This window comes from Oryzias latipes, chromosome 10 (assembly GCF_002234675.1).
Source record: "Oryzias latipes chromosome 10, ASM223467v1".
Taxonomy (NCBI): domain Eukaryota; kingdom Metazoa; phylum Chordata; class Actinopteri; order Beloniformes; family Adrianichthyidae; genus Oryzias; species Oryzias latipes.
The window spans coordinates 10,177,510-10,197,106 of NC_019868.2; the positions used below are offsets into that span (position 1 = coordinate 10,177,510).

Genomic DNA, 19,597 nt, shown 5'->3' on the forward strand with positions numbered 1-19,597 from the left:
TATATGCTGATCGTCCCGATGGGTTGAATAAAGCATCAATTCAGAGGGAAAGTTAATCGCTTACCGCTTGTTTTTGCCCCGATGATGAAGCAAAAGGTTGTTTTACAGAAGCCGGCGCAGTGATACAAATCATTTAAGCTAGCCGACCGGAACTTCTTTTTTCACCGTGCGGTTATCAGGTTTTAACGCATACCCAGCAGCCAATCAGAATCGAGTATTCAACCGGACCATGGTATAAGTCTGAAATAAAGTATTCTCATCATCATCATTACCGTAAATGATCAACCGTTGACACAATTAACGTAATTTCAGCTGATTCGGAAGCTAAGAAAAACAGCCTTGCGCTGATATGCAACACTTTACAGTAGTGCTGTGCTTACGCAACCAACGTGAATCAGTTGATCCTGTTGCAAAGAAAAGCGGCGTTGTGTCGATATGAAAGCCGATATGAAAAGCGTCAGAATTAGCTGCTACCGATGATTGCGAAAAAAACGGTTGCTGTGTCAAAAAGCGTATTATTTAGGTGTTGCCGGCGGCATCTCCACTGTTAAAGGGTTAATGTTGTTTCATCATTTTTGTTGATCCCCTGCAAATTTTAAACAAATACCATTCAATCTGTTTGCATGCAAACACTTTTGCCTTTTTTTTAAATTAAGGATCTCAGTAAATCAAAACCCAAGACCCAACTCTGTCAGTGTTTGTGGCACTGTCATTCCCAAATGCCTTCACCTCAATTGCATTCTCATAAGCTCCACTCTGTCCTGCACGGTCTCTCATTCTATGCTGATTTTTAGTTTTTACATTTCATGCTGTTGCAGGCTGGGCCATACTTTTTTTGAACGCTCGAGGCAGCAGTTCCATCTGGGCTGACTGGAGCTAGATTGCAACACCACCAGATTCCATACCACTGATTAGACAGAGAATGACATCACAAACACATTTGTAGTTTAGAGTCTGGAGTTGGCAGCTGGGGATATCTTCCATCCAAAGCAAAAAAAACTAAGTTGAGACAACCACAGCTTTCTTTGGCTTTACTTTTTTAAGACTTTAGAATCACCCCAAAACTCAAGCAGCAGCACTACCATTACCTTGATGTTCTCCATTGTTGTTATGCGACTCAACAAAAAACCAAATGAAGACGGTGCACTCAGGAAGACGTCCACTAAATATGGGGTGTTTCGGGCCTCCTTACTACACTTTGCGACTGGGCTCTAAGGTAATTGAAATTCAGCTCAAACAAAGGCACATCGCAGCATCTACTGCAACAGTTTCTTCAGTAGGGGTCCTTATCTCCATCAACACACAGACATTTGGGAGTTCTGCGTTGGTTATGTACCGCTAAATGTTGGTGCTTACGTGACAAAAAGGGTGTTTGCATATTTTTTAAAAATCAATAGCAACAAGTCAAGATTTTTCTTTAATCGACAGCCTCACATTGTCACTTAGATATTCAATTTTTCTTCTTCAAATTCAGAAATGTTTGTCTTTAATCTCATTTTTCATCTTCTTCCCTCACTCTGTGCACTGAGAGTCCCATCAAAACTAACTGTAATATACAAAACATGAAGAATTTCAAGAAGTGGGACATTTACCCACAAATGAAACACTACATGTAAAATGTTAGAACTTAAACCACACCTTCAAAAGATAACAATTTAAACTGCGGTAAAATGAAGGCAAATACAGTATATGTGACATGGTTAACTACATTTTCCTGACTCTCAAAGTGCATTCTCAACCACTTGATCCTCTCTTCGCTGTTTTCACTGTCCTCTTGGAAAAAATAAATGTGCCCAAATTGCTGTGAAATGTATGAGTTGCTGTGTTTTTAAAAGCTGTCTTACTTTGTCACATGAACCTGTTTGCCTTTATGTAAACCAAAAAAATATCTATCTGGGGGGAAGAAAAATTTGGTTTGATGTGAACTTAAGCTGTTACCAAGCTTAGGGCTTTCTGTTCTATTACTTAAAGGTACAATAAAAAACTTTTTTGCTAATAAACTCCCGTAAGTACAAATTCTGACGAGTCGAGCAACAAATATTGGAAATGCACTCACACTTAGATTTAAATTTGATTATTAGGCATGACTTTATGTTAAGCAGTTTATAATAAAGAAGGGAAAACAAATGAGCGCCTAATGCAGAAGGCCACACATACAGACAGCATGCAGGGGTGCTGCCTTTGCGTTCAGACAGGCTGCACCAATCAGAGACTCATCTGATACGTACATGTAAAATTCCCTCTTTAAAAAAATATCAATTTTAACATAAAGTTGTGTTTTGCAAATGCAAATCTACATTACAGCTGAAAGTTGCGTTCAATGGGCTGCACACACTACCCGCCCTCGCCCTCGCCACCCCCTTTTGAACACCCTCACTGGCTGAGCAGCTGCTACATGCCCCTTACTCTACCTATCTGTCACTGCCGATATGGTCAGAGCTGCACGCGACAAATATATGGGATAAAAAACAACGATTTTTCAAAGTAGCGGCCTGTTTTAAATTTTGATGTCTCAAACAAATATTTTATTTTCCCAAATTGTGGGAAAATATAAAAACCAGCTTATTTCGCTTTTTGCCACAAAATGGACGCCAAGCTGTAGGTCTTGTGGCCCTTTCCAAAAATAATATAAAATAATTTGAAAACTTCTTTTTAATATCCTTCACACGTGTTTTTTGGTTTCGTTAGTGGATTTTGAAGTATAGATATGTTTTTTCAAGCTCCAAATGAGATTTTGGTCCCATTCAGTTTTTTGACAGTTACAGTACAGACCAAATGTTTGGACACATCTTCTCATTCAAAGAGTTTCCTTTATTTTCATGACTATAGAAATTTTAGATTCACACTAAAGGCATCAAAACTATGAATTAACAGATGTGGAATTATATACATAACAAAAAAGTGTGAAACAACTGAAAATATGTCATATTGTAGGTTCTTCATAGTAGCCACCTTTTGATTTGATTACTGCTTTGCAAACTCTTGGCATTCTCTTGATGAGCTTCTAGATGTAGTCACCTGAAATGTTTTTCACTTCACAGGTGTGCCCTGTCAGGTTTAATAAGTGTGATTTCTTGCCTTATAAATGGGATTGGGACCATTAGTTGTGTTGTGCAGAAGTCAGGTGGATACACAGCTGATAGTCCTACAGAATAGACTGTTAGAATTTGTATTATGGAAAGAAAAAGCAGCTAAGAACAGAAAAACGAGTGACCATAAATACTTTAAGAAATGAAGGTCAGTCAGTCCGAAAAATTGGGAAAACTTTGAAAGTGAAGTGCAGTCACAAAAACCATCAAGCGCTTCAAAGAAATTGGCTCACATGCGGACCGCCCAAGGAAAGGAAGACCAAGAGTCACCTCTGCTGCAGAGGATAAGTCCATCCGAGTCACCAGCCTCAGAAATCACAGGTTAACAGCAGCTCAGATTATAGAGCAGGTCAATGGCACACAGAGTTCTAGCAGCAGACACATCTCTACAACAATTGTTAAAAGGAGACTGTGTGAATCAGGCCTTCATGGTAGAATATCTGCTAGGAAACCACTGCTAAAGAAAGGCAACAAGCAGAAGAGACTTGTTTGGGCAAAAGAACACAAGGAATGGACATTAGACCAGTGGAAATCTGTGCTTTGGTCTGATGACTCCAAATTGGAGATTTTTGGTTCCAACCACTGTGTCTTTGTGGGACGCAGAAAAGGTGAACGGATGGACTCTACATGCCTGGTTCCCACTGTGAAGCATGGAGGAGGAGGTGTGATGGTGTGGGGGTGCTTTGCTGGTGACACTGTTGGGGATTTATTCAAAATTGAATACTGAACCATACTACACCAGCATGGCTACTACAGCATCTTGCAGCGGCATGCTATTCCATACGGTTTGCGTTTAGTTGGACCATCATTTATTTTTTAACAGGACAATGACCCCAAACACACCTCCAGGCTGTTTAAGGGCTATTTGACCAAGAAGGAGAGTGATGGGGTGCTGTGCCAGATGACCTGGCCTGCACAGTCACAGCACCTGAACCCAATGGAGATGGTTTGGGTTGAGCTGGACTGCAGAGTGAAGGCAAAAGGGCCAACAAGGGCTAAGCATCTCTGGGAACTCCTTCAAGACTGTAGGAAGACCATTTCAGGTGACTACCTCTAGAAGCTCATCAAGAGAATGCCACGAGTTTGCAAAGAAGTAATCAAATCAAAAGGTGGCTACTATGAAGAACCTACAATATGACATATTTTCAGCTGTTTCACACTTTTTTGTTATGTATATAATTACACATGTGTTAATGCATAGTTTTGATGCCTTCAGTGTGAATCTACAATTATCATAGTCATGAAAATAAAGAAAACTCTTTGAATGAGAAGGCGTGTCCAAACATTTGGTCTGTACTGTATATCCGCTGTGATATCATTTCTTGGGGAGATGGTTGTTCATGATGCCCCATAATCATTTTCACCAGGTACTTGGTGCGTGCAAATACTTGGGGGGTCAAATTTCCACTCAGGGGTGCAGTAATAAAGAAGAATTGTAAAAATTATAAGTCAGTGCAGTCCAGTATATGTCCAGTATATACTTTAGGACATAATAAACAAGATTAAAAAAACATGATTCCAAATGTTTGTGTATCACTGTAGGTAGTTTTTAGGGGGGCAGAGATGAGATTTCATGAATGCTAATGGACATGGAAAAGTCTTTCTGTCCCACAGAGAGTTTGATTCAAATTGCAGCAGAGAAACTTCACAACTTGATTAGTACTTGTGGTATTTGTCGCATACTTATAATAAATACCGCAGACACACAGATATAGTTGTTGTGCGTTGTTTTCGTCTCAAAAATCTAATTAGGGATTAAAGATTCACTTTCCCTACAGTGAGCAGTGAGCAAGATGGGCTTGCTTCTGATGTGAGAGTAAAGGTAAGTTTGAGTTTTCATGTCTGTGTGCTCCTCTGCTAAAGCTAAATGATATAGAAACAAAAAAATATACCATAATATGACCCGGGGTTAAAGTCCCACTCCAGTCATCTTTTGGTCTACTGTAAAAGTGTTCCCAGTGGTTAGTTGCAGGGTCACACGCAGACAAGGAAAACAAAGACCAAGATTCGTCTGCAAGTACATGCATCGGAATGGAGCAGGGAGCTAGGGGCCCACCAACTGTAGCACTACTTCACTGCTACAAACTTTGCTCCTGATTCACACAACAACTTGAATTTAGAAAATACTCAGAAATTCATTTTTTTAATCTTAAAATCTTTGATATACTCTGTATCTCCTCCACCATGAGAAAACCCTCTCCTATACCAACACTTTAGCAGAAAATGTGCAACCAATCAGAAAGACATTCCTAAAAATCCAGCCATCTCTGCAGAGATGCTCACAGGCAAGCAGCAGTGTAAAGTCAGAATGAAGTCTCGGGTTTTGGAGTGTGTATTTATACATCCTAAATTGTTGTGGCACAACAAGGGTGTTGCGCTTTGCAGCCTTTAAGGCTGACCTTACAATAAGAAATGTGTGACAGTGCTGCTGGAGCCCAACAGAAGCTTAAGTAACATGTCTAAGACTGAATAATTCACTTAGAAATGTCTCCTCACTCCGTGGTGCTCCGCTGGACTAAATGCCACACACACAAGCAAGCACTGGTGTGTAATGTTTAAACCTTTTGCCTGTGCTGTGAAATATTAAACATAAACAACAAACACTTTGGATGGCTACATGGTAAAAAACAAACTGCTTTTTTTAAAATGAGGCTGTTTTAATGGAAACTTTAATGCGTGAGCAGCCAGCTCTGATTTGATTTTCGTGCGTTTGCGCACTAGTTGTTTTGAAGTTTGAACATGTGCATGCTTCCTCCATGCTAGCCGGACATGTCAAAGGAGATCAGGAACGTATGTGGTTCCCGGCGGCGGACAAGAAGGACAAATGAAGGCGATCCACCAAAGTCGATTGTTTCCGCGGACGCTCTGCGGCGGGTGGGGGGTGGTGGGGGGTGTTAGGGTTAGATGATACCTACCATGACGTTAAATCGGTCACAAAAAGCGTCCCGTCCTAAGAGGGCTCCGCTCTCAGAAACACATAAACACGAGCATCCGGAGCCCAGCGCCGGCCGGGAGGATATCCAGACGTGGGTGGCTTCGTGCGGGACTGCAGCGCACCAGCACACCGCAGCATGCAGCGAAAAAGCGGAGGACAGAGGGCGTAACGGGGCGGTGCGGTGGAGAACACCGGAATCACAGCGCTATATTTTTCCCAGCGAAGGGCTAACGGTGGTTGGTGGTTGAGTGTTGTTAATAACAAAAACTTTAGCTAAAATGCGGAATGGTTCCATAGTGTAGCGGTTATCACGTCTGCTTTACACGCAGAAGGTCCTGGGTTCGAGCCCCAGTGGAACCATATTTTTTTCCCTAAAATCTTAACTGAAAACACCTGTCAGTGTATTATGGGATGCACTCTGCAACAAAAAGAGACAAGTGAATTTACAAAAATAACATTAAAATGAGACACATATTACAACCTCAAAAGGCAGTACTGATTCAGTTAAATACATGTAATAGATTCACAACTTTCAATTTCATTGTATTCTGTCCATGATTGATGGATTTGCTACACAATATGTGAGAAACATTTTAATAACTGGTTCAGCAGTTTATAAAGGTATCAAAACGAAAAGCTCTGTAACGCAAGACTATTTCAACAGAAATTGATGAATTGCAAAAAATAAATACATGAAAAAGACCCACTCCGTTTTTAAACGGAGTGGGTCTTTAAATGGACACGTTTAAAGAAAATTAAGCTTAAAATTGCATTTTTGAGTATTTTTCATTGAAATGGTTGTGAATCAGCCAGACAAAACACATAGTTTGAAAAAAGCTTGTAGATATGACGTAAAATCTTCAATCGGCAGGCAACTGGCTCCCTGCTCTGCTCCATTCCAGTCCATCTACTTCCATATACATATGTGTTTGCTTTCCCTGAGCTGAAATCTGGCTCAAAACTGGATAGCTCCAATATTGCTCGCCATTTTTGTTGCACGGCTGATGTTAGATTGGGGGTGGGAAGGGCTTTAAGTTAGAAGGAGAGGGTGTAAAAAATGGATGATGGGAAGTGGGGAGGTCAGCTCATAGGTCAATTTCTAATGAACATCTTTTTAATGAGTAGGGACATTTTTTAATTCTCCTAAAAACTGTAGTCATGATAAAATAAAATAAAAAACACCAGAAATACCTGTACAAATGATAAAAAGATGATCAAAAGTGGGTTTTTAATGGCTGAGTCTGCTCAGCTTGTGTCTCTCTAAAACAAACCCGGACAATGAACCCTCCACCTCCATGCTAAACATTGGTTATACAGTATTTATACAGTTGACTGTATTTAATGTAGGGGGAAGTTCTGCAGGTGTTCATCACATCTTTTTAAAAATAAATATTGTGTTTGTTAATTTTTTTTATATAAAAAAATAATTTTACGGCCATGAATCTCCGCTTAATATGTAATATTCTATTTAAAGCCTGTGGAATCTTGAAAATACTTTAAATTGTTGGGGGTTTTTTTCAAAACATTTTTCTTTTTAACCTTAATTTTCTGGGATTCTTGAAAAATCACAAATATTTTTTTGGCAATAAAACAAAATAAAAAGCTGAAATCCTTTCTGTTATAGATTGGACTACCTATTCTCGTTTTTGGTTAATGTAAAATGAGTAAACCAACAAACTAAAACAAACAAACCAAAAAACAATAACTTTGCAGGTCATCTATCTGATTTATATCTGTAGCTTACTTGTTGAAAAAACTGTTTTCATGTAAATAAAATATCTTATATTAAATAAATAAATGAACTGATTTAAAAAAAACTTATTGATAATTTTATGATAAATATGTGGACAGAATTCAATCATAGATCAAGCCTGATTAAATAAAAAGTAGACCGGTGTGGTGTTTTACCTCATTTGAGACTGATTTTTAGGAATCAAGGTGGAAGATAACTGTGGCTAATATTTATTTGCATTGAAAGTCAAGTTCCTGATTGTTTTGACCTAAAAGCCTTTAATTCGAGGACCAGTTTAACGCCAGCATTTTCTCCTCAAATGTTCTAGTATTTAGTACTTTTTTTTTTTAAATATCACAATAATATAAACCAATTTATATATTAGTTCAATGATTTGACTGTAATTTCCAAGTAGAGAAGTAGATAGCACTCTTGCTTTCCAGCAAAAAGACAGAGGTTCAAATTCCAGCTGGGTCCTGTCTGTGTGGAGTTTGCATGTTGTCTCTGTGCATGGATGAGATTTCTCTGGACACTGCAGCTTGATCCCACAGGCCAGAAACATGCTGTGCAGCTTGAGTAAATATTCTGCATTGTCCCACAGTGTGAGTGCGTGACCCTGCAACAAAACATTTATTAATTGTGTTTACTTTTTAAAACATTTGATTCATGTACTAACACAGTCTTCTGTTAAAGCTGAAAACTCCATGGGGCTTTACTAAAGTTATCTTATTTTTACATTAACTAACTTTTTACAGGTTTTATTTCTATAGGCAACTTGTATTTTGTTCGACTTTTTATTTTATATTCTTTTTTTCTGATTGTGGTTTCCTCTTTTTTTCCAACAAACTTTATTGATCACAACGATCCAATAAATTTTTTTTTCAACATAACATTAGGAAAAGAACAAGCCAGGGGGTTATTATTGCATTTTATTGAAAATGACAAACAGTTTAAGAGTTTTAATGGCTTTCCTATTGTCAGAATGTTTTATTGTATTGTTTGACCTCATTGACAAAGTTAGAGAAATGTGGGGTATGGTTTGAAAATGTGTATTTATGAATGGCCCATTTCCATACAATTAATATGTGGTTAATTATATTTGTTATTTTTTATGATTTGGGCTATGAGTGAGGCCAAACAGTACATTTTCTAAGTACAATCGTAGACACAATTTTATTTTTATTGTATTTATTCGGTTTTTTTTTAACATATATTCGTGTGGCTAGCGATGTTATAAGGATGTCGGTGGGAATTTGATATTCGAACGCAGCCCGTTTCACAAACGGATGTTGTCTTCTCCTAACATCCTGGTGTCACACTCTTTTTGGTCCCCAAAATGGCGTCCATGGCTTCTGCCGCCACGGCTGCTGCAGCCGCCGCCGCTGCGGCCAGCAGAGACCCGGCTATGGATCGGTCCCTTCGATCCGTGTTTGGTGAGTTTGTGGTTCATTTTAGGTCGATAAATCAAACAGGTAAAGAGGGGTAGCTTATAAACGGCGTTCATATGAGCTAGTCACTAAGGGAATAACGAACGCGAGGACACCGTTAACTTTGTTTTATTAATTAAAGGAAATGTATTTCGGTGTTTTTATGTTCATATCTAATGATTTTTCTTAGTGGGAAACATCCCTTACGAAGCTACAGAGGAACAACTGAAAGACATATTTTCAGAAGTCGGGCTTGTTGTCAGCTTCAGGTAAGTAGGACTAGGACAGTAGGAGGGAACTATTTTAAATGTAACTTTCAACAGTTCTGACCACATATCCAAACTAAAATGTCCTATTAACGGCTCATTATTCTCGGTTTCAGGTTGGTGTATGACAGAGAGACTGGGAAGCCGAAGGGCTACGGCTTCTGCGAGTATCAAGACCAGGAGACGGCGCTCAGCGCCATGAGGAACCTGAACGGCAGGGAGTTCAGCGGACGGGCGCTAAGAGTCGATAACGCAGCCAGCGAGAAGAACAAGGAGGAGCTGAAGAGTAAGTCATTTGTGTTCAACAGAAGCCAGGTTATGTGGGGGGTCACGCGGCGGATTGTTTTTGTTCTGTAGGTTTGGGAACAGGAGCTCCTATCATCGAGTCTCCATACGGAGACGGGGTCCCCCCAGAGGAGGCCCCTGAGTCCATCAGCAGAGCTGTGGCCAGCCTGCCGCCTGAGCAGATGTTTGAGCTGATGAAACAGATGAAGGTGAGAGGGGGGGTGTTCACTGTGTTCTGGAACTACACATTTTTAGGAGGGGTCATCTGATGTCCTTTTTTCTGTGCCAATACTGATACTTGGCAGTCTTGAGGCCACAGGTAAACGATAACATGGGGCCCCCTGCAGCCGTCCCTTTACTTTTTTTTTTTTTTTTAAATACTTGCGTATTTAGAAAAATGTCTGTCAAACAACTTTTTCACTGGTCCGCTTTAAGACGGCATTAACGACCCACTCCAAAGAAAATTGTGTTCATGTGTCATTTTTTCTGATGATTGAAAACGTTTGTATGTAAAGAAGGAAAGTTGTCTGTTCGCACACAATTTTAAAAATGCGTGCGGCCAGTGCTGAACTTTTTTCTTGGCCGCACGGACCCAGAGGAAGCGTTAGGATTACGGTTTGGGTCAAAACACCAAATGGTTCCTGAGTGCAGCTGTGTCCGCAGGGGCATGGATCAAATACGGAGAACATGTTTCACTTACCTGGGTGTATGACATCTAATCAGACTTGAACTTTAAATACGTGCGTCCAACAACAGCATTCAGCCTTGGATGCATCTTGGTTGCATGTATTATGTGTAGCCAACATGAATTTCCATCAGTTTTTTTGTCACCACGTCATCCATAAAGACAATTACGTTTAAAATTGGCATTTCTGAGTATGTCTTTATCCCAATCGTTGTGAATCAGGAGCAGACGAAAAAATTCAGCTGGGGAAAAAACATGTAGTTGTGATGTAGAAGCTACAATCTGTGAACCACAAGCTCCCTGCTCTGCTCCATTCTGATGCATCCACTTGTAGACAAATAGATGTACGCTAGGCCTGCACAATATACCGCAAATTTATCGTTATCGCGACATTAAGCTGTGCAATATGCATACCGCAAAAGACGGCAAAAATCGCAATAAATGGTTACCTTAAATCTGCTATAACAAACTCATGGCAGCTTGAAATATTGAACAAATGAAATAAATCCCTTTATGCATTTAACCAATCGGAAGGACCCGTTTACGTTTTTGATCAATCAGATGAGCCCTTTTATGTTTGATGTTTGCCCCCTACGTCGACAAGGGTCATTTGGAGTATAATTTTTAAACTGTTGCAGTGAAATGGAAATGATGTTTTTGTTTTTTTTGCTATTTGTTTATATACCGCAATTCATATCGTTATCGCAATATTAATTACCAATATCGCATATCGCGCGTTTTCCTCATATCGTGCAGCCCTAAATACATGTACGCCTTTGTTTTCCTCATGCGAGCTGGAATCTGCCTCTAAACTTTATGGCTGGATCGCTCCGATATTGCCCCCCATTTGTGTTTCCCTCGTATTTTTGGCTTGGGGGGGTGTGAGGGGCTGTAAACCAGTGTGAGAGAGTGTAAACAGATGGATGATGGGAAGTGGGGCCTCTGCAGAAACTGTCCTATAAAAAGACACAGGTTTTCTGATTTTGGCTAAAACGTCATAATCATAACGAAAAGATCACTGGGAACACTTTGATAGTAAATCAAAAGGTGAACAGAGTGGGACTTTAAAGTTTAACAGACGATATGCATTATTCTTAGTTGGGGAGGGGGAAAAGATTGAATTCATGAAATGTGCTAAATTGTTAACCGCTCGCTTTCCTGTTGGAACAAAAGAGGGTCTTCTCTCTTCTCTCATCTGTCAGGTTTTACTTAAGAAAGCAAAAGAAACAAAACTGCTTGAATGATGCAGGGGCTTGTGATCTTATCCTGCCCCCCCCTCTACACAAAACAGTTTCAGTGCTCTCTTCCTCTGAAAAAGGTCGGTCACTTTCTGTGTCTGTCTTCATGCTTGTGTTGTCGGCGTCATTGTTTCACAGTGGGAGATGCTCCAAGCTAATGGAGGTGCTGCATATGCTGCTTTTCCATTTTTCTAGCAGGAGTAGTAGTGAGATGTGGAAGACTGGGGGGTAAATTCAGGTTCAGGATTCTTTTTCCGGTGCTTGTGCACCTTCGTCACGTGACACGCGACTGTTCTCAGCAGATTCTCCAAGCTGAAAGCTTTTCTGCTCCTTCATTTGTGAGGACCGCACTTTTTGGTCCGTACCCTTGCTCTGATTGGCTCTTACCAGTGGAATCCGTTAGATGGCGCTGTGGGCACCTCATATTATCTCACTGGATTCATTAAAAAGCATCAAAATGCAAAAATATAGTTGGATTTATTGGCCGATCCCCCTTTTTTTGGTGAGCCTCGATGAGTCTGAGTTCTAAAAATTGTATTAATTCATTTTTTTTTCCCTTCTCCTTCCAGCTGTGTGTGCAGAACAGCCCTCAGGAGGCGAGGAACATGCTGCTGCAGAACCCTCAGCTGGCCTACGCTCTGCTCCAGGCTCAGGTGGTCATGCGGATTGTGGACCCCGAGATAGCCTTGGTGAGAACCAAAGAGCTGCGTCGATCTGGGAATAACCCCACTATGAGCAAAGTTTGAGAGAGATCTGATTGGTTCACAGAAAATGCTCCACCGTACAACAACAGTCCAGCCTTTGATTTCCAGCGGACCACCTGGGGGAGCGCCGCCAATCAACCCTGCTCCTGCTGCGCAGCCCAACGTGGCGGTGTCTCAGCCGCAGCCCGTGGTGAGTTACAGACGTCCTCAAGCTCTGGTATCCAACACTAGTTTAGTGAATAAACCAGTTCCTGTGTTGATGGTTTTGGGGGACTTGATCGAAATTTCAAACGGCATTTGAAAATCTCAGCCTCTCATAGAGTGAATTAGCTCTGGAAAAACATCTTAATATATTATACTTATAATAAATGCTCAACTGGAAATTTAAATTATGCTTAAAATTTGTGTTTAAAACCTAAGAAAAAAACTTCACTGTAAGTCGGTCAAATATTTCATTTCTTGTCATGAATTCATGGGTAAAAGTAAGTCTGAGTTTGAGCTGTAGGTCCAAAAATGATATTTCAATTCACATGAGAGTATACAGTGATCCCTCGCTATAACGCGGTTTACTTTTCACGGTTTCGCTACTTCCCGGATTTGCATCGTGCATTGTGTTCTGCATTCTGATTGGCTAACAAGTCACTCCGCTTCTTCTCTACCTGTGCGTCAATAACGTTGCAGTTTAATATGTACACGTACGTAAAACAGCTTGCCAAATTTACAACACGTACGTGCAAATTCTCTTGCAATTTCAAGTTTCTCTAAAGCCCGTAGAAAAAAGAGCGACAACAACTGCCTATCACTATGTTCTTCTCCCGAACAAACACAGCTGCACCGCGGGCTTCAAAATAAGAAAACACTGCAGAGCGGAGTCGGGATGCAGCGACTCAGTCTGAAGAGCAGTGAAATACACCTGAGTCACTATTTGTCCGACTGTACTTTGTATTTTATTCATAATCATTTTATATTTTCTCCTGTTTAATCCATTTACTCGGGTCGCGGTGGGCGGGGCTTATCTCCGCGATTTGAAGTCTTCTGTTCACATTGATGATTAAAATTATTATTTGACAGTACAGTACAGAAGTTATTTGTTGAAAAAAAAAAAAACGTTACTAAAGTACCTTTTATTTGTGAAACAAATGCATGAGCCTGTAAAATGGTTTGTTCTTTCTTTTCAATGTATAATAGAGGATTTAATTGTATAACAATAGTTAAAAAAAAAGGTTTCTACTTCACGGATTTTGCCTATCACGGGTTCTTTTTGGAACGTAACCCCCGCGATAAACAAGGGTTTACTGTAGTGCGTAACCACGAAGTGAAGGGTGTTCAGAATGTGGCCATACGTTCTTTATGCTTCTCTGATGTTTAGCCTCCTAGAACCTCAAAGCGGCCGTAACTCCTCCCACACGTTGGTTGGACGTTGCTGCTAGATTTCCAGTTGCAGTAGCAGACTGCTGCAGGCTGCAGTTTCTGCATTATTCTACCTCTCAAGTCAAACTAGAACAGTTATCTTGATCACTGATGCTGTTGTGGGAGAGAAGTGTCTGCAGTTGAAGTGTTTTTGTGTGTGCTGTCTAATCAGCCTGGAATGCATGTAAACGGAGGGCCTGGGATGATTCAGCCCCCCAACATCGGTGTTGGTCCTGGACCGATGCCTGGACCAGGACCGGGACCGGGACCTGTACAGGGAGCAGTCGGACCTCCAGGTAACCGTCCTGCAAGATGCTCACATTTGAATTGCTGTTTGTTTCTACTGAGGTCAGAAAATACTCAGATTACTTCCTTTTATAGGAACATTTTTGTTGTTAGAGAAATACTCCAGAAATCATGTTCAAATAAAAATATGATTAAGTCCGTTGATGTTGCAAATCCCAACTTATTGACGCCACACATCTGTTGACGGCTGCGCATCTCATTGAAGTTGCTGGTTCTGCAGTTGTCTCTGACATCTGCATGTGAAGAGTTCCTGGTCTTAAACCTCATGCATTTGTTTTTTGGATGAATGGAATGAATCCCAACATTTAGACCACAAGTCCTTCTGGAACAGGACTTTGGGAAAACTCCCACGAGGCTTCAGGAATTAGGGTCAGTTAGGGAGGGGGGAAGAGGGCTGATTTCTAAAAGATATAATTAATACAGAAAAGTGGGGAAAAAAACAAATAAACAAAAATGTTAGTTTTTATATTAAAATGAGAATTTGGACTTAAATTCCCAAAAATCATTTGATGTCTAAAATATAAAAGCCAAACTGAACGTTTTTGTGATTTATAATTTTTTATTTTATTTTCTTGCAATTTGGATTTCTCAAAAAATTCTAAAAAGAAAATCTGTGACTAATACCAAAATAATTATGAAATTGTTTTTTTTTGTTTTTGTTTATTTTTTTAAATTTTTCCCAACCAAGAAATCCGACTTTAGTCTAAAAATAGTGAAGCTACAGTAATATTTAAAGTCAACATAAGTTTGCTCTTCTCACATTTCAGTAACTAACATCTTCATTTTGTTAGAACTTTTCTTTTATCTAAGAATTTCTCAGAATTACATTTGTTTAGATCTCTGACGGAAAAAAAATGATTTTCTGGAATTTATTTTCCTGTTGAGTTTTGTACATTTTTTTCCAAAAATCCAAATAACGTGCAGAGTTTAATATTATTGCACATTCTGTTCCTGTATTTATCAGAAGCAACACTATGGTTTTCAATATTTTAAAGCACCAAATCTTAATGTTTCATCAAGTCTCAAGCACTGAATTATAAAGAAAAACGCAACATCAAAAGTTTCTGATATTTCTGTAAATTTGTCTGATTTGTTAAATGAATTCTTTCTTTTTTCCTTTAAGAGAGTTCTCTGAATATTTTCTGCATCTCCTCGCCTGTAGAGGCTTTGAATCTGAAGTTCTTGCTGACTCTGACCACTAGGTGTCACCAGAGAAGTGCTGTTGTTTTCTTTCTAAATGCTGAGTTTGTGACATGTTTACTCTTCCTGAGTTGTAACTCCTCCCTTGCAGCTTTGTGTGTTTGTGTGTGTGTGTGTGTGTGGGCCAAATTTCTGCTTTGCTCTCTTCAGTCTTGTCTTGTTCTTTTCACTCTAATGCTGGCTCAGGAAACCTTCAGCATTCTCCCACAGGATCGGCCGGTCCTGCTGCTTTGGAGCGGCCTCCAGGTATCTCCGTGCTTCCTCCCGTCCTCTGTTGAGGAGCAGGGTCCTGCAAACATGCTGCCTGCTATGAACTGCTCTACTCCCTTGGCTTGTTTTTTTTTTTCTTCTTTTTTTTTCTTTCACAATTGTTCAAAAGGTCAGACGAGGGATTGTCTGTGTGTCATCACGTCTGTGGAACGTGCAGAGACATGAAGCTGTGCGTGAAAAGACAGATCTGGCTCTGGAGGATGTGGTCATAGCCCAAAGCAACTTAGCAAAAATACAAACTCAAATGACAGTGAATCTGCAGACCAGCTTTAGAGATGAGTTGAAGAAATCATCAGAGGATGTTTGCAGTCAAATCTAGGAGGAATAGTTTGGCGTCGTCTGAGGACACAGAGGGCCGTTCTGCCGTCAGAGGATGAAATCCTCAGCTGAGATTGTTTTAAAAAGCTCCAAAGTGTCACTTTTGAATAAACGTGCACACGTGAATCCTTTCACTTCAGGTTTCCAGTGAATGTGTTGCACAACCTCCGCCTTCTCTTCCTAAACTTGACTCAAACCAGAAAGTGCTGAAAGTTGCAGTTCCTTAGATGACCACTGGAGGCAGGTTTCTAAAGAGAGCAAAACTTATATTGATTTATATATTTTACAACAAAAATGTCTGTATTAGAAGCCTGTTATTTATTTATTTTAATTTGATATTTTTTATTTTTTTTAGAGTTGAAATAAGTGTAGTATTAAAAGCTTTTTTTTGATTGGCAGGTTGGTGGGTTTATGGGATCACTCAAGATGTTCCCTTTACTTTCTCACCCAATCAGCCATTTTCCAGAGCATTGTTGAAGTGGCCCGGAGCAAATTCAGATCATAATAGCCTTTTAAAGTCTTCTCTTTAACATCAGAGACAATCACATCTGGTGTGCTTCTTGCCATATATTCAGAAAAGAATAATAATTCTGGGGGCTAGTTGCTTCCAACAGAACATACATAAACAAAAGTCTGCAGTTTGTGTGTTTTTTTGCAGATTTGTTTTAATTCTATAATTGTTGTCTGTACACTCATAGAGGGCAGCATTGTTGGAGTGTCTCTCCATTGTTCAAACACACCCAGATGTCTGCATATGTGTTAGCAGTTTCATTGTTCATTGGCGTGCCAGCCTGGAGTTTGGCCCAGAGTTGGCACCTGAATCCTTCACTGAGTGCCTCAATGACATAGCTGAGTGTGAACTTTCCTCCTTCCAGGACCTGGGGGAATTCCGCCCAGAGGGCTGCTGGGAGATGGTCCCAATGACCCCAGAGGAGGAACACTGTTGTCTGTCACCGGAGAGGTCATCGACCCCAAGTGAGTTGTTTCAACGGTTGTCTGAAGCGTGGCGTGTTCAGGAATGTCTGTGTGAGAGGCCATTGTTTCATTCAGAAGGTTTGTCCCAATTGCGCTTATTTTAGCATCCTGGAAACCAGAATTTCAACAGAGACTGTTTCTGCAGAGAGCAAAGGAGCAAGACATTTTTCCAAATCCGCTGAATCATTTTGTATTAGTTAACTAGAGGCTCCCACTCCAGCATCACCAGTGGTCTTTTTTTATCATAATTATGCCGTTTTTAGCCAAAATCAAAAATATGTGTCGTATTGTAGGACATAGTTTCTGCAGAGCGGCAGTAGTTCATTAGAAATCCCCCTCTGAGTTTGAAACTGGACTGTTGACACGGAGTAAGCCTGCCCTCACTTCCAATCATCCACCTGTTTTCATGCTTTCCTGCTAGCTTACAGCCCCTCACAACCCCAACATAACATTAGTGATGCAACAAAAATAGAGTTTTGAGTCAGATGTCAGCTCGGATGAGGAAAACAAAAGCAGATTTATGCGTCTACAAGTGGATGCATCAGAATGGAGCAGAGCAGGGAGCTTGTGGCCCAACCGGCGTCTCTTCTATGTCACAAAAATGCTCTTTTTTTTAAACTGCATTCACGATCTTAGAATAAAGAAACACTGAGAAAGTTTAAGCTTTATTTTCTTTCTAAAAGTCCTCCATCATGAGAAAAATTCCACAAGAACATGTTAAAAACACCACTGTCATTGGAGCGGGTCTTTAAGTTCTGTTGATACTTATAACACTTTAACTGTAAAAAGCACCGTGGTCCAAAAGTAGTATTTGTCAATCACAGATTCTGCAAAGTGTCCCACTATAAAAAATTAAATAAAGTGATGTCTGTAATGTTCATCATAGAGATACTTCAACTGTGAGAGATAAAATTTAAAGATAAAAATCCAGAAAATCTCATTAAATGATTTCTGAAGAACTTATTTGAAAGAATAGGCAGAAAAGAGGATTGAATCTGTTGGATTGGGGTTCTGGTTAGACTAATTCCGAACCAGGAAATGCTTTGTACATAGCCTCTCCTTCATTGCCTGGGCGATGTTTTTGGAATCATGGTCCTGCTGGAAGTTCCAGCCACGTTTCATCCTCAATGTTTTCACTGACGGAAGGAGGTTTTTGTCCAAAATCTCATTCATCCTTTCCTGAATACAGGTCAGCTGTCCTGTTATCTTTGCAGAAAAGGTGCCCCAAAAGCATGATGCTTCCACCCCCGTGCTGTACAGCAGGTCTAGTGTTGTTGGGATGCAACTCTACGCCTCTAAACATGGCGTGTGGCATTTTGGTCTCGCCTGATCACATGACATTCTCTCTCATCTTTTTAAGTATTTGTTCGTCTCACTGTAACCAGCAGGACTTGCTATGATTTTCCGTGTTTTCATTGAGGACAAAAATAACGTTTTTTCGGGTTCAGGTGTTTCTTCCTTTTACATTAAGGATGAAGACTGGATGCTCATTTCCTGGACGTCTTGCTGAACTTTTATATGAATATTTACCCTCTATGTTGGTTTTTAGCCGACCCTACATGGTAGCTCAACCCCCCCACCAGGCCGCACCTGTGCACATGCAGCCAATAGGAGGTGGACCTCCAGATATAAGAGGCCCCCCCATGGACATCCGGGGCTTACCTATGGGAGAACCACGAACCATGATGGTCGACCCCCGAGGGCCCCCGATGATGGAGCCTCGGGGTCCTCCGATGGAAAACAGAGGTGGCTGAAATGTGAAAGATCTGCTTTCCTCTGTTAACGAGTAACTTCATGTATTGTTTGTTTTTTTAGGACTGTATGCATTTTCACTGACACTCATTTCCTTCTTTTCAGGACGCGACCCGAGGGCGATGGATGCCCGCGTGCCTGTGGCACCGCAGAGGGTTCCCATGGCAACAGGAATGCAGAATCCCGTTCCTCATAGCATGGGACCAAATGCTCCTCTTCCTGCAAGACCGGTACCTAAAATGTTTGGCAGTGACTTTGCAGGAAATGAACATTCATGCTACAGAATAGCTGTAGAGGAGTAAAACAAATGAACACAAATGTGTTTTTGTGGAACAGGGTCCAGGTATATCTGGTGGTCCCCCATCAGGAGGCGGTTTCAGTCCTGGGCAGAGTCAGGTCTCCACACAGGACCATGAGAAGGTCAGGGGAAAAAATACTCATTCATAAATACATTAGTCAGACATCATGGATCAAGTACAAAAAAAGCTAATTTTTCTCCCAAATAATGTCTGTTTTCAGGCCGCCCTGATCATGCAGGTCCTGCAGCTGACCCCGGAACAAATAGCCATGCTGCCCCTAGAGCAGAGACAGAGCATCCTCATCCTCAAAGAGCAGATTCAGAAGACGGCAGGCGGGGCGCCTTGATGTGTCTGACGGATGGAAACGCATGGAAAAGAAACAGCAAAGGTTTTATTTTTAAACCAGCCTTTTGTTTTTTTCTATCAGATCGGTTATGTTGACGCATTTTCTCGCTTTTCCATCAGCCCCGGCCCCTCCCTGCTGAACACCTCCCACCTGAACACCTCCCACCTGAAGTGTTTTTCTAGTTTTTTTGTTTGTTTTGTACCATAGTGAAATGTTTCAGAAGCTCAAGAAGCAAAGAAGAGTTCAACCGTAGACGTCACAAACCTTCATCTTTTTTCATGTTTAAGCTCTGAAACCAATTTGTCAATAAAAAAAATCCCACACACCTTCCCTGAGTGTTATTTAAAAGTCAACATACCA

General features: G+C 40.6%; 2 protein-coding genes and 1 non-coding gene across 4 annotated transcripts in view; 2 read left to right on the top strand and 1 right to left on the bottom strand.

Annotated features, from left to right (window-relative positions):
* The window catches only part of bcorl1 (BCL6 corepressor like 1), a 53,716-nt gene extending 47,553 nt beyond the window's left edge, over positions 1-6,163 (bottom strand). Inside the window, exon 1 of the mRNA XM_011479933.3 lies at positions 6,005-6,163. The gene's annotated coding sequence lies outside the window, so the exon portion shown is untranslated. The remainder of the gene's footprint in view (positions 1-6,004) is intronic.
* Positions 6,164-6,311: 148 nt separating this feature from the next.
* On the top strand, positions 6,312-6,384 carry trnav-uac. The gene has a single exon. It is a non-coding gene; the product is annotated as a tRNA-Val (tRNA).
* A 2,661-nt stretch (positions 6,385-9,045) lies between these two features.
* Positions 9,046-19,563, top strand: cstf2 (cleavage stimulation factor subunit 2). 2 transcript variants are annotated; one of them, XM_011479936.1, is made up of 14 exons: positions 9,046-9,189; positions 9,374-9,452; positions 9,566-9,735; positions 9,807-9,943; positions 12,227-12,346; positions 12,426-12,551; positions 13,944-14,067; positions 15,464-15,523; positions 16,741-16,840; positions 18,390-18,586; positions 18,698-18,822; positions 18,929-19,012; positions 19,112-19,279; positions 19,357-19,563. In XM_011479936.1, the coding sequence occupies exons 1-13, from the start codon at positions 9,093-9,095 to the stop codon at positions 19,235-19,237; spliced, it is 1,545 nt and encodes a 514-aa protein (XP_011478238.1). In that variant the 5' UTR covers positions 9,046-9,092; the 3' UTR covers positions 19,238-19,279; positions 19,357-19,563. The 2 variants fall into 2 exon arrangements, with proteins under 2 accessions (XP_011478238.1, XP_004073146.1); XM_004073098.3 differs by lacking the exon at positions 15,464-15,523 and having other exon boundaries at positions 19,357-19,544.
* Positions 19,564-19,597: the final 34 nt, after the last annotated feature.